Source organism: Eptatretus burgeri, chromosome 6 (assembly GCF_056783735.1).
Source record: "Eptatretus burgeri isolate ZD-2024b chromosome 6, Ebu_testis_v1, whole genome shotgun sequence".
NCBI classification, from domain to species: domain Eukaryota; kingdom Metazoa; phylum Chordata; class Myxini; order Myxiniformes; family Myxinidae; genus Eptatretus; species Eptatretus burgeri.
This window is the reverse complement of record NC_140966.1, coordinates 92,717,457-92,731,542: the sequence shown is the minus strand read 5'-3', so window position 1 is coordinate 92,731,542 and position 14,086 is coordinate 92,717,457. Positions and strand designations below refer to the sequence as shown.

The 14,086-nt window shown below is 39.7% G+C and overlaps 1 protein-coding gene across 8 annotated transcripts in view; it reads left to right on the top strand.

Annotated features, from left to right (window-relative positions):
* The window catches only part of LOC147025342 (sushi domain-containing protein 1-like), a 105,207-nt gene that overhangs the window by 31,366 nt on the left and 59,755 nt on the right, over window positions 1-14,086 (top strand). For 4 of the 8 annotated variants that reach the window (XR_015059465.1, XR_015059464.1, XM_085886228.1 and 1 more), the window contains 4 exons: window positions 4,499-4,657; window positions 9,871-10,029; window positions 11,679-11,837; window positions 13,456-13,614. Coding sequence is in view for 6 of the 8 variants with exons in the window: in XM_085886228.1 (XP_085742354.1) it covers window positions 4,499-4,657; window positions 9,871-10,029; window positions 11,679-11,837; window positions 13,456-13,614 (636 nt within the window). In the remaining 2 variants the exon portion in view is untranslated. The remainder of the gene's footprint in view (window positions 1-4,498; window positions 4,658-9,870; window positions 10,030-11,678; window positions 11,838-13,455; window positions 13,615-14,086) is intronic. The other 4 variants (XM_085886232.1, XM_085886229.1, XM_085886230.1 and 1 more) reach the window with 3 other exon arrangements.

Here is a 14,086-nt window from a genome sequence, read left to right as displayed (position 1 = left end):
GGAGAGCAGGTGGGGCAAGCACATTGCCCTCTTCCTGAATGTATTAATCAGCCATCTGGGTATTCAATGACAGCCAAACAGTGACACGGTAATTCCACTGAGATGACCTTCTACTTTCCAGGAGATAGCAAACCAAGCCGTTTAAACTGTTGCTTCCAGCTGGATTTTAACACACAACATATGGGATGTTTGCCAAGCGTCCTCGACCATTTTTAGACCAGTAAAAATGAACACATTTCATAAGATTTGAAACATTATGATCTTTGTTCTCCTGAGATTGGAAAAACAACCATGATACTTCATTTGAAGACAAAATAGGCAAGGGGATTGACAATAAAACTTAGAAGAATGGCATTGCTTATATCAAGCTGCTGTCAGCCATAATGGACATACAAATGCAACCTTCAAGCATACAAACAATTCATCACTACATCCGACATTGGGCTTGATTTCCCTGCATCCCTTTCTCAATGAGATGCATAACTTGATTTTCATTAACTATTTTTATGAACAGATATTGATTGGAGATAACTCATTACCTCTGAGCTCTACTGCTTGTTTGTTGTTTTTTGTACACAGAGTACAGGCACATGGAAGAGTGAGAACACAGAACGGATCAGAACGCAACATGACAAAAGGAATAGCAGAAAGAGAGGGGGGAAATGTGAACAGTAGGGGCGAGGGAGAAAATAGACGGAGGCGAGCAAACAAGGAATGCACGCAACCATGAGGGGTAGAGAAAAATGCAAGGGGTGGACAAGATAGATACAGAAGCAAAATTTAGTGGGTGGGGGTTGGGTGGTTTAATGGGTGGAGAAAACATCATGGTTTTGTGTGGGGGATGATCTGAGATGGTGGTGAATAGTTGTCTTGAAGAACTGGAGGGAAGAATGATATTAAAGAGAATGTGGAAGTTAGTTCCACAGGTGGGGAAAAAAGAGGAACAGATGAGGAACAAATTAGTGGAGGTGAGCAGTGATTCTGGAAAGCTCTCAGGTGGTTAAATTATGAAATCGGAATTAATTATATGGACTCTATGTTTACAAAAGATCCAATATCTCAAACAAAAAGCAGGCAATTGTTGACTCAGAAAGCCTCATCAGTTTCACATGTTACATGGAAACACACCACATATCGTTGGTATATATATCATGGAGGAGCTGCGGTTCATCCAGCAATCACACACTCGGTGATTAAGGCATGTAAACTGCTGTCAAGGAACATTGTAAAATAGTTGGACCAATTGTTGCCTACAGCTTAGTCAATATTTAACATTTTTCTGGGGCCTGGGCAGTACCTCAACTCCTATGTCGAAAGACACTTTTGTATATTAAAAGTCTTCGCACAAATGCCAGCATATGGGTCTCAGACTTAACGTACAACTCAAGGAAGGTACACAATTTGATGTAACGCCGTGCCTGCAAAGTATCAATCTGTATTGTCGTAAGATGGAGATCAAACGGAGGTGAAACAGTTCAAATATCATTGTGCTACATCTGTATCATCATGCCACATACATTCAGGATATTGAAAATTTAACCAGGACAGAGGAAGATAAACAGGAGGCACATATGGTCTTCCCTTTTCCAACCAGTTTATCCTTGCTCTACCACATCCAACTTCAACATCGTCACCCTCACCGAACGATTCGGAGAGGGTATTGCATTGGTGTCCATTTGTTTGTTACTTGGCAAAAAAAAGAACTTTTTTTGACAAGTATGTTGATCGCCTCAGTTTGTTTGTTTGTCTTTGTTTGTTTGTCTTTGTTAGTGTGTGTGTGTGTGTGTATGTGTGTGTTTGTGTGTTTGTCTGTCTGCTCGCCTCCAGCCCAAGCCACTCAACCGATCGACCTGAATTTTTCAGAGATTATTGCCACCGACCCTGCGACAGTCCCGCATTGAAATTTCCTAAAATTCGGTCGACTGAAGAGGTCGACAAAGGCCAATAGGCCAATTTGAGCTAAAAAAAAAAATGAAATCCTCAAATTTCTTCCGATTGACTTGAAATTTGAACAGGATTTGCAGATCAGGTCAGTCAATTCAAGCACATACTACTTTGGAGGTTATCTTAGGTCAAAAGTCGACATAGGCCAAAAGGTCAACCCAAAATTAGCCTATTTGTTTTATTTTTTTTCTAAAATTGTCAATTTTCATCTGATTGACTTGAACTTTGAAGACTATTTGCATATCAGGTCGATTAATTCAACCACCTATTATTTTTGAGATAAACATTGGCCAAAAGCCCAATTTGGGCAAAATTGGACCGAATTTTCTAAAATTGTCAATTTTCATCCGATTGACTTGAAATTTGAAGAGCATTTTCATGTCAGGTCGCTGAAATTGAATCACAATTAATTTTAAGGTCAAAAGGTAAACACAGACCTAATTTCTAAAATTGATAGATCGGGCCAAAAACTAAATATATCACGATATCTCAAAAAGTTGTGGACGAGTTATGCCAAAATAAGGTGGATGAGTTGGATTGGTGAAAAGAACAAGCGGATTGGATGTTGGTTCGGATCCAGCCATTCAGTGGGTTACAAAACGTGAACTGTTCCACCTGGCAGAGGTATGCGCTCTGCCGAGTGCCATTCTACTTTGTGCTGTTTTGCCAAGTTGTCACTCTGTGAGTGATTTTTCATTTGTTTGTTTGTTTGTGTGCTTGACTGTTTGTTTGTCTACACAGAACGTTAGTATTTTTCTCCGCAACTGCTTGTCGGATTGAGAAGAAATTTTCACCATTGGTGCAAATACTCATGCAGAAGTTTTCCGTGATAATTATGATGTTATGCATCACGTGGTGTGGCAGCCATATTGGAAAAATGGAGAAACTTTGGACCTCTGTATCTCTGAAACCGCACAAGGGGAAACTTGAAACTAAGAGCTTGGTCACCACAGTTCCGGAAGGACATAGATGCCATAGAGAAGGTTCAGCGTCGTGCTACTCGCTTGGTTCCGGGCCAAGCTAGACTCAGCTATGAGGAGCGGTTGAAGGAGACAGGGCTTTATTTACTGGAGCGGAGGCGGTTGCGAGGGGATATGATAGAGATGTTCAAGATAATGAAAGGTACAGATAAAATAAGTGCAGATGAATGATTCAACAGAGCAGACAGTGACAGAACCAGGGGCCATATCCTGAGAGTAAAGAAGAGGAGAGTTAAGATGGTAGTAAGGCAGGGGACTTTCACTCAGAGAGTAGTTAATGCATGGAATGGTCTCCATGGAAAGTTAGTGGCAGCAGAAAAAAAGTAGACAAGTTTAAATTAGAATTAGATAGGTACCGGGAAGTTAAGAAGATAGAGGCGCTATGGGGATGTTGATAAGACTTTTAGGTAGTTTGAGTATTGATGGGTGATTGTGTAGGGAGTGCTGTTAATGGAGGTCTTGTTAAGGGGGTTGTGTGGTTGATGTGTGTTTTTAACCAAGGCCATGCCTCCACTCCGAGGGGCAGAAAAGAAAGAAAAAAAAAAAAACTTTTTTTTTTTCTTACATGAATTAAAAACATTTTTTTTTTTTGCATTTTCTTTCTTGGATCTTGGGTTGGTGTGGTGTTCGTGCAGGCATGATGGGCTGAATGGCCCCCACCTGTGTTGGATTTCCTTGTTGTTTCCTTGTTGTTGGTGCACAGCAAGTCCTCATGGGAAATGAGTGTGATTTTTTATGACATCATAGGTGTCCTCGTTATGACATCATAATTGGTTATGTAGAACACCACATCTGATCAGTATGAAATTTTCTGAGGGTCATCTCGGGAGAAATGGTCCACAGAAAAAAAAATTAATAATGTCATTGGTCACGTGATTCAGCAACCATAATGTTTTTAAAAGAAAAACCTTCAAAAAATATTCTTCTCTGAAGTGGCTTTACAGACCAAGGCAAAACTTTACACATATGATGTCATTGGTCACATGGTTTGGCAGCCATATTGGATTTACCCTGAAACCTATAAAAATATTCTCCAGAACAGCTGGACAAATCGAGGGGAAACTTCACGCAAGTGTTCCCCAAGCCATGGGTGTACAAGTGGCACACAGCAAGCACTCCTCATGGGGAATGAGTGTGGTATTTTATGATGTCATAGGTGCTTGCCTTCATTATGACATCATAATTGCAGATGTAGAATGCTGCATGTAATCAGTATAAAAAATTTTGAGGGTCATCTAGGTATAAAATGGTCCACAAAATTTTTGGATGACGTCATCGTTCACGTGATTCGGCAGCCATATTGTTTTTTTGTTTTACTTTAAACCTTCAAAAATCTTCTTCTCTGAAATGGCTGAAAAGATTCAGGTGAAACTTTACACATATGACCACCTATCAATGAGGAACAAAAGTCACATATATGACATCATAGGTCACATGGTTTGGCAGCCATATTGGATTTACCTGAATACCTGATTTACCTTATAAAAATACACCACTCAAAAGAAGTCCTGGTGAGGGATTGTAATATCTTATTGCTCTTTTTCTTGTTTCTTACCCATTTGCTCTCTCATTAGATGTGGACGAGTGCCGAGTGGATCCAGGAGTGTGCGGTGTTGGAGCAAACTGCTCAAATAACCCCGGATCCTTCAGCTGCATCTGCCAAAATGGATATCGGCCGACCACTGGTCGACCTGATTCATTTCATCCTTTATTGAATGGGACCCACTGTGATGGTGAGCATGCTGCACCAAACAAACCACTGTGTTTGTTGTCTCAGGGGTTTGGAATTATTTAATCATCACGTTATATTAAATGTATCACTAAGCTTGTCATTTATCTGTAATTATCTGATTGCATAGATTTGGTTGCTTGAAGAAAAGGAATCAAATAGCAATCAAACTTAAATTATCAAAACCATTAACAATGTCAACTGGAAGGGCACTCGGTAGAGCACATACCTCCACTATGTAATGCTGATGCACAAGAAAATATCGGGCCCAATACATTTTTGAAATATCATGCTATACTTCGTTTTCATGCTTCAGTCACATTAGGCTCAGCGGCCGTAGGGTCTAAAAAAATCTACGGCCACTAGCAATTATAGGGTCACACAATGTAGCAGTCACATATGTTTTTATTTTTCGGGTAGCCGCACGGGGTATTTAGAAATTGTGGAGACGCAAAACGTGGGGGTGCCATACGGTCTTTGATTTGATGTCGCACGCTGACCTTAGGGCGTCCCTGCGGTGGCCATAGAATTTTCAAGGCAGACGCAAGGTAGCCTCAAGGTGCCCGCAAGGCGACCGCAGGGGGGCCCTAAGGCGAACGTGGAAATAGTGTGGCCGCTGTAATTTTTTGGGAGTTGGCAAAATTCATTTTTTATTGATAAGAGCCTACGGAAAACACACGAATAACGCCAGCCCACCATACGCCCTATGTACGGTCGACGTGGAACACATCTACGTCATGGCTATGGCTTGTTGAATTGCTGCGGCCAACCTAGAAATGAAAAAAGTTATAACTCTGCACTTTAATTCCACGGAGACCCCTACGGCCTGTAAAAGATAGCCATATGGCATAGGGCCACCCTGAGGCCACCTTAGAAACTCTGCGGCCGCCGCATGTTTCTGTCAATTCAAAGGGGGGGGGGGTACAGCTGCTGTATCCTAGCCGTAGAGCGAATGTGACTCATGGTTTAGCACTGTCTCTCAACGGTGAAGAATCACTTAGAAAAATTTAAAAATCTCGTATGCAGATCCGGATTTGGATCTTCACCAAAATCGAAATCAATTCGTCGTGGTCACACTCCCAACTTCTCCACCAAATTTCATCCAGATCCGTCCACAACTTTCTGAGATATCCTGCACACAAACAGCCAAACAGACAAGCAGACAAACAGACAGACAGACAAACAGACAAACAGACAGACAGACAGACAGACAAACAGACAAACAGACAAACAATCAGAGAGGGGTGAAAGCATACATATCTTCACCTTCAGTGACGGAGGTAACTAGAGAGTTCATCAAACATGTTACCCCTTGCAGTGTTGAGGTCGACACTTCAATTGAAATTTAAAAAAATGATTTAAAGATCGCTAAAACATTTTCCAGAAGTTTAGTGAAATTTAAGCAGTCATATCCACCACCTAATTTAACGTGTCCAAATCCTGACAATGGAAGGGTTTTTAAAGCGCCAAGAAGGCGATTTGTGTTCTGCAGGGTTGAAGTATGTAATTCAATTTAAATAAAATAAAGATTGTAACAGTCATATCGAAAAATCAATCCTTAAGTTTACCGACGTTATTCTGCCATCAACACACTGTGGATAATCCCACCCAATCTAACATGTAACATGAGTTCTTCATGCTTGTTTTTACATGAACGAGGCTTGTGGAAGAGCTAGAGCAAAATGGAAGGGAGAAAAAATGCCAAGAGGGGGAAATACCAACATCAGAAAAGAAGTGAGAGTGAGATCAAGGGGAGAGGGAGAAGGACACAAGGGGGGTGAATAAGCTGCACACAAGCTGAACTAGAGTGGGACTCAATAGAGCGCATATCTCCACCAAGCTGAACAGTTTACGTTTTCAATACCACTGTTGTTGTTTTGTATGCAGCCTGTGGCTCATGGTTGCACCATTTCTGCATGCGCGGCTGCTGCCCCATTACCAGTGTGCTGTTACTCATTTTGCCGACCTCTAAAGGATGACACGCTGAATCAACCCACCGAGTGTACATTCAATAGCCGACAGGGGCTCAAACTCAAAACCCTCAGATCTTAAGCCAACCACCTTAACCGTTAAACCACCACCAGGCCCAGTATCCCACTGATAGGCAGGATCTGCATAATTGGCTTGTTTTTGTTACCTACTCAACTCACCCACCAAATTTTGTCATAATCCATCCACAACTTTTTGGGAGATCATGCTAGATACAATTTGACCAGCTTGTGATTTTGTCAAGGACTGAAGAGTGAAGAATTTGAAGCCTAACTGTGTGAAGGATGAGGGATGTCATGGCAGAAGGTGGAGTCATCAGCAAATAGATAAAGGGATTTTTCGTAGAGTCAAAGAAGTCGTTGATGAAGATTAGGAAAAGGACTGGGACCAGAACACTGCCTTTGGGTACTCCAGCCTTGAAAGGAAAAGAAGATAAAAGGATTCTGTTGAGAGCCACAAGTTCGCTATGAGAGGAGAGAAAGTCAGTAATCCATGTGTGGAGTTGGCCTTGGATGCCATAGGCAGAGAGTTTTGAGAGCAAGGTGGGATGCTAGACTATCAACAGATTGGGATATGTCTGGAGAGACTGCCCTGATCTCATGACTGGCATTGAGGGCTCCATCCATTTTTGTTGAATAAGGGCAACATGTCCAAGGGAATGTAACCTGGTCTGAATTTGAGATGAGGTTGTTGAACAAAAGGGAGGATTTCATATCAACTGTGATGAGGGATTCCATGACCTTGCTGATGATTGGAAGTAAGCTGATAGATCTGTGGTTAAGAGGATCGTTTTGTTACCTTTTTAATGTAATACCATGATGTTGACTGCTTTCTAAGCAGATGGAAGATGAACAAGGTCCTAGGGCAAATGACAGAGTGAAAAGGAGAGAGAGAGAGAGAGAGAGAGAGAGAGAGAGAGAGAGAGAGAGAGAGAGAGAGAGAGAGAGAGAGAGAGAGAGAGAGAGAGAGAGAGAGAGAGAGAGAGAGAGAGAGAGAGAGAGAGAGAGAGAGAGAGAGAGAGAGAGAGAGAGAGAGAGAGAGAGAGAGAGAGAGAGAGAGAGAGAGAGAGAGAGAGAGAGAGAGAGAGAGAGAGAGAGAGAGAGAGAGAGAGAGAGAGAGAGAGAGAGAGAGAGAGAGAGAGAGAGAGAGAGAGAGAGAGAGAGAGAGAGAGAGAGAGAGATATATATATATATATATATATATATATATATATATATATATATATATATATATATATATATATATATATATATATATATATATATATATATATATATATATATATATCCCCCTCCCCACATCATGACTGACCAGATACATTCAAAGCGGCTATTAGAATGAATTTTTCTCTGAAAACAACAATATTTGGCTGATTTCCTCACCTTTTGCTGCAACTAAAATGTAAACCATCTTAACAACGACAAAACATGAAATCAGATGGAGAATTATAGTTAAGATAAGGCTGTGAGAAAGTCAGAATGAACTCTATATTACAGGCCTTAATTACACTTAAAATGCATTTTTGTCTAAAAACGCTAATTTTCGTCCAATTTTTACCCTCGACGATGGAGAGAGTATTGTATTTGGGTCCATTTGTTTGCTTGTTTGTCTGTTCACACAGAACTTTCGTGTTTTTCTCCGCAACCGCTTATCGGATTGAGACTAAATTTTCACCAAAGGTGAGTGACTACTCATGCAAAATCTTTTAATGACAATTATGATGTCATAGGTCACATGGTGTGACAGCCATGTTGGAAAAACCGAAAAAACTTTGGACCTCTGTCACTGAAACACATAGCAACTACTCCTCATGGGGAATGAGTGTGATTTCTTATGATATCATAGGGGCCTTCGTTGGAGAACATGATATCCGATCAGTATGAAAATTTTTGAGGGTCATCTCGGGATAAAATGGTCCACAAAAAAACAAAATGATGACGTCATCAGTCACGTGATTCAGCAGCCATATTGTTTAAAACAAAAACATAAAAAACGTTCAAAGATCTTCTCTGAAATGTCTGAACAGATCGAAGTGAAACCTTAAAAGTATGACCACATATCGATGAGGAACAAAAGGTTCACACATATGACATCATAGGTCACATGGTTTGGCAGCCATATTGGATTTACCATAAAACCTATAAAATCTTCTCCAGAATGGCTGGACAGATCGAAGAGAAACTTCATAGAAATGTTCACCAAGGTATTTGTGTACAAGTTTGTGAAGGAACAATTGATAGGTCACATGGTTTGGCAGGCATATTGGATTTAGGAGAAACATTAAATAATGACTTCTCTGGAACTGCTTAATCAACCGAAGTGAAACTTCAAAATTGTGATCTAGTATTGATGGAAACTACATGTTCTAAATTTCAACTTGATGAAATACATGGTCTGGTAGAAAGAATTATTTAATTTTTTGATCTGGGTTCGTTGTTCTTCCTTGTTTTTCTTTAATTTTTTGAACATGGCTCACTTGACTGTGCCTGGATGGGTGTAGGGTAACTGAGTAGCAGCTGAAATGTGAATCCTATCCATGTTCCTCCTGATGACTTCATCTTTGCTTTTTACTTGTCATTCCTCCTTCTAATTAGTCCATTGCAGTACTGTACCTATTTGGTCTTCCCTTTGATTTGAATTGAATTTATTTTAATTCCATTGTAAATTCAATTGAATAATAATTGAAAATGTCGTGCATCAGGGTCAGGTGTCTGATTAAAGCAGGGTTGCATCAAAGCGGGACGTCTTGGTACCCGGTCATCACTCGCAGCTGTTATAAAATGGCAGTTATAGTTATGTCTGTTATTAATTCTGTAACAGACCAGTACACAAACATCACACAAAATATACCACACAAAACTACACAAACACCACACAAAGCAAGTCGTGGCAAGGGTGTGCATTCTCTGATTGCTCTTTTTCTTGTTTTTCTGTTTATTTGCAATAGATTCTTAAACCATCTTAGTTACCATGAAAAATGAAATCAGATATTGACAAAAGGTTAAGATAGAGCTGTGAGGGCATAAGAAATTACAAGCCTTACAAAAGAGGCTACAAGGAGCAAACAAAATGCTGGTGATGAGATTTTGAAGACCTTCAGTGAACTGGGAAGCCCCTCCCTGAGCAGACAGACCGATCGACTGGCAGAGATTATATAGATAGATATATAAACAGATAGATTAGACATTTATCATCATTTTATTTTCATAAACTCTGTTTTACGAGCAGATATTGATGAATGTCGGGAGGATCCAAGAATCTGTGGTGTTGGAGGAAACTGCATAAACAACCCCGGCTCCTTCATCTGCACATGCCAATCTGGATATCGATTAACCACTGGTCTTTCTGAATCATTTAACCCATTGCTGAATGGGATCTTCTGCATTGGTGAGCAAGCTCCCAGAATCCAACACCTTTGTTGAATCACATGTTTGGAGTTATTACATTGTCATGTTGTATCAAGTGGAGCACTCAATGTGTGAACTATCTATAACTATCTGATTGCATAAACCTGATTTCATCAATGAAAATGAATAACAGAGCAATACATCCTCCTGATATATACAAAACAAATTACCGAGGGCAAAAAGAATCTTTGCCAGGAGTGGAATACTCTGTGATGCAATGTTGTGTTTTCAGCTTATCTGGAATTGAAATTCCAGATAAGGTATTGTCATCACACACTGTCTATCTCCTATTTTGGCTTCACCGGCCAAACTGCTGGGCTGATCTGGCTGAAATTTGGCAGCAACGTTCCACTTTTTACAGGTAACGGGGATTAAGAAGCTCGTTTGGGTCACATGATTTAAGTAGGTCAAAATGGGCGAGTTAGTAAATTTTTTCAAAAATCTTCTTCTCCAGACCCATCGGTCAGAATGCCACCAAATTTGGTTTACAACATTAGGCCAAAAAAAAAATGTTGCATTGGCGTAACGGGTCACTGAAAAAAGGGTAGGTCGGTCGGGATCTTTTTTATTTTTTATTTTTATTTTTTCCTAATAAATCCCTCCCAAAATCTCCCCCGGCTCGAGTACCACCCTTTTTGTCGGCGGGTTCTGTCCGAAACACTTCCGGGTTTTTGCGATCGCGATCGCAATCAACAAGATACTTGAAAACGATAGCAAAACAACAAAAATAGCAATAAAATAGGGTCGGCAAAATTTTTCGATAGCAAAAAAACAAAAAAAAAACGTAGGGTCGGCGGAATTTTTAGGGTCGGGCGGGTTACGCCAATGCAACATTTTTTTTTTTTTTGGCCTTAGGCCAGAGCTCAGATAAGCTCCAGGTCCAGTGGTCGTATTTTTATTGTGTTACTGTCTCTATTCTTTGGTAAATAATAATATTATAATGTTACTTGCAACTAAAACCATCGTTATACCAAGCATATAGCTTTGCTATTATTAGGTTTAGACCGAAAAATTAGGTTTAGGAAATAAAGTGTAATTTTCCCAAAATAAACAATGGAAAACAAGCTCCCGCATAATGAAGGTTCACATACTGAAGGGGTATAAAGGAACGTAACCCCTTTGTTAAGTGCGTGATACCTGTACTGCTGAACGACATGTTTGTTTTCTGATTCATGTTCTGATTCGTGTTCAAAATCTAACATTCAATTAAAATAAGTTACTCCTCGATCATTAACTGTCGTTTGGGGACAGACCGATGTACATGAACCAATTGCTTCATTCCACTTTTTGCTTTGCCTGCGTAGGTAATGATCTTCTGTAGGACGAATTAAATTCTCAATTTCATTCTTTTTTTCTGAACAACACATCCACACCATCAACATGCTGAGAAAAATGGCAACAAAACAACATATTTGTGTATCCAACAGCATCATTCAGAGATGGTCGTCTTCATGCACTACTCGAAGCCGAATGTTGGTCATTCATGTCCGATTGTGTGAAAAGTAATGTTCTGTATCACCTCCCTCTTAAAAAACACAATGAAGCATAAAGGTATTCTAAGAGCATGAAAGTGATTTTCTTTCTTTTTATTGCATTCCATTGTCATTCATTCCTCTATTTTATGACTAGATGTGGACGAATGTCAGATGAATCCAAAAATATGTGGCGGTGGAGGCCAATGCATCAACAGCCCAGGTTCATTCTCGTGCTCCTGTCTCACTGGTTATCAGTCAAACATCACGGGTCCTGGTACATTTCCTACCATGGAGGACACAATCCCATGTATTGGTAAGTCCTCCAACAATTTCAACTTCATCCATAATTCAGATACTTTTAAATGTTCGATTTTTTCCACATTTAACAAATAGAATAGTTCACATATTCCTACACAGGTGATTGAATACCATTTTCTGATAATTTTATTTTCAACACATAAAACCATGAATCATTTCCTTTATGAATTTAGCAGTGAAGCAGTTATTCACTATTATATGGTGAAACTTTATTTATGATTGTTGTGTTTCACTTTAAATATGGAAATGCAGACAAAGAAAGGGGATGCTTGCCTCATCAAGCTCGTGTAATTTCCACGTTCATGACAATCCTGGGACGTACCTCTCTGCCTGTGTCCACCTTTTTATTAACTTCACAAAATCACACCAAATAAACAGGCAAAGCAATCACCAAGTGTCAACTTACAGTCATCTGAACTACATTGCACTGACGAATCTTAAGTTACTCACTATTCAAGCCTGTATCCATGTAGCCCCCTCCACTCATTGTTTCTAAAAATTTATCCAAATTCAGTTTAAACCGATCAACTGTCAGTGTTGCTCCCACCTGCCACCATTTGATTTTTATTCGCGAGATTTACCATTCTTCATTTAAATTTCACTCCTATAACACAAGTCGGAGAGCCTATTACGTGTAAATTGAGGAGGAAGGGAAGAGCCACTGCTTTAATGGCTCTCAGTTTCACATGTTATGTGGAAACGCACCACGTAGTGTTCGTGTGTTTATCATAGAGGAGCTTTGGTTCACACAACAATCACACACTGAGATAGCAAGGCATGTAACCTGGTGTCAAGGAACATTGTAAAATAGTTGGAACAATTTCTGCCTTCAGCTTAGTCAAACATTTATCATTTTTAGATCCTCATGGTGGATCTCTAAGTCTTACTCATGTTGTTGTTCTTGTGGACTTTTTTGTTTCACAGCCTACAGTTTTCATCGAAACTTCCTGAAACTTGGCGTATATATGTAAAAATATCCTGCGCAGACAGTAACGATCTTCGATTTTGGAAATTCTTCCTAGAAAAAAAAGTTAACGTCATAATAGCGCCGCTAATGGAAATCGCCTATACCATTATCTCCGAAACTGGGCAAGCTGTTTGAATTTTGTTTGCGGGAATCAAGCCGGGCATTAGCACAGATAATTTATCGCAAACCTGATACATCACAATGGCGTCATATTCGTTTTTATGACGTCATCATTAAGAGGACGAGGATCTTAGCTCATTCGAGCTTGTTCTGGGGTGTGGGCAGTAGCTCAACTCCTATGTCAAAAAACACCTTTGAATATTAAAAGTCTTCGCACAAGTGTCAGCAAATGGGCCCCAGACTTAACGTACAACTCAAAGAAGGTGCACATTTTGATGTAATGCCATGCCTGCAAAGTACCATTTTGTATTATTGTAAGATGGGTATCAAAACAGACGAAACAGTTCAAGTATCATTTCACTACCTCTGCACCATCCTGCCACATACGTTCAGGTTATGGAAAATTTAACCAGGACAGAGGAAGATAAACAGGACACATATATGGTCCTACCTTTGTGAACCAGTTTATCTTGCTCTACCACACCCAACTTTAACATAGTTTCTGATGTAACTGCTCTATAATCAGATGTGGACGAGTGCCTAGTGGATTCAGGAGTGTGCGGTGTTGGAGGAAACTGCTCAAATAATCCTGGCTCTTTCAGCTGCATCTGTCAAAATGGATATTGGCCGACCACTGGCCGACCTGATTCATTTAATCCCATATTGAATGCAACCCACTGTGATGGTGAGGATGTGACTCCAAACTGCCGTGTTTGTTGTCTCAGGGGTTTGGCGTTATTTAATCATCATTTTTTTTAATGAAATGTATCACTAAGCTTGTCACATATCTGTAATTATCTGATTGCATATATTTGGTTGCTTTGAGAAAATGAAAAAAGAGCAATTAATCAAACTGAAATTAATAAAGCAATTAACAATATCAGCTCAGGAGTTCCCAGAATATGTTACCCCACACAATGTTCAGGTATATACTTCAATTGAAATAAAATAATGATTTTAAAGATTTCTAAAATTTTTTTCCAATGGTTTAGCGCGATTGAAGCAGTCATATACACCACCTTAGTTAATGTGTCAAAGTACTGATGAATGGAAGGGTTTTGAACGTGCCAAAAAGGTGATTGGTGTTCTACAATTTTGAAGTATATAATTCATTTTAAATAAAAGAAAAATGTTGTCAAAGTTATACAAATAAATTC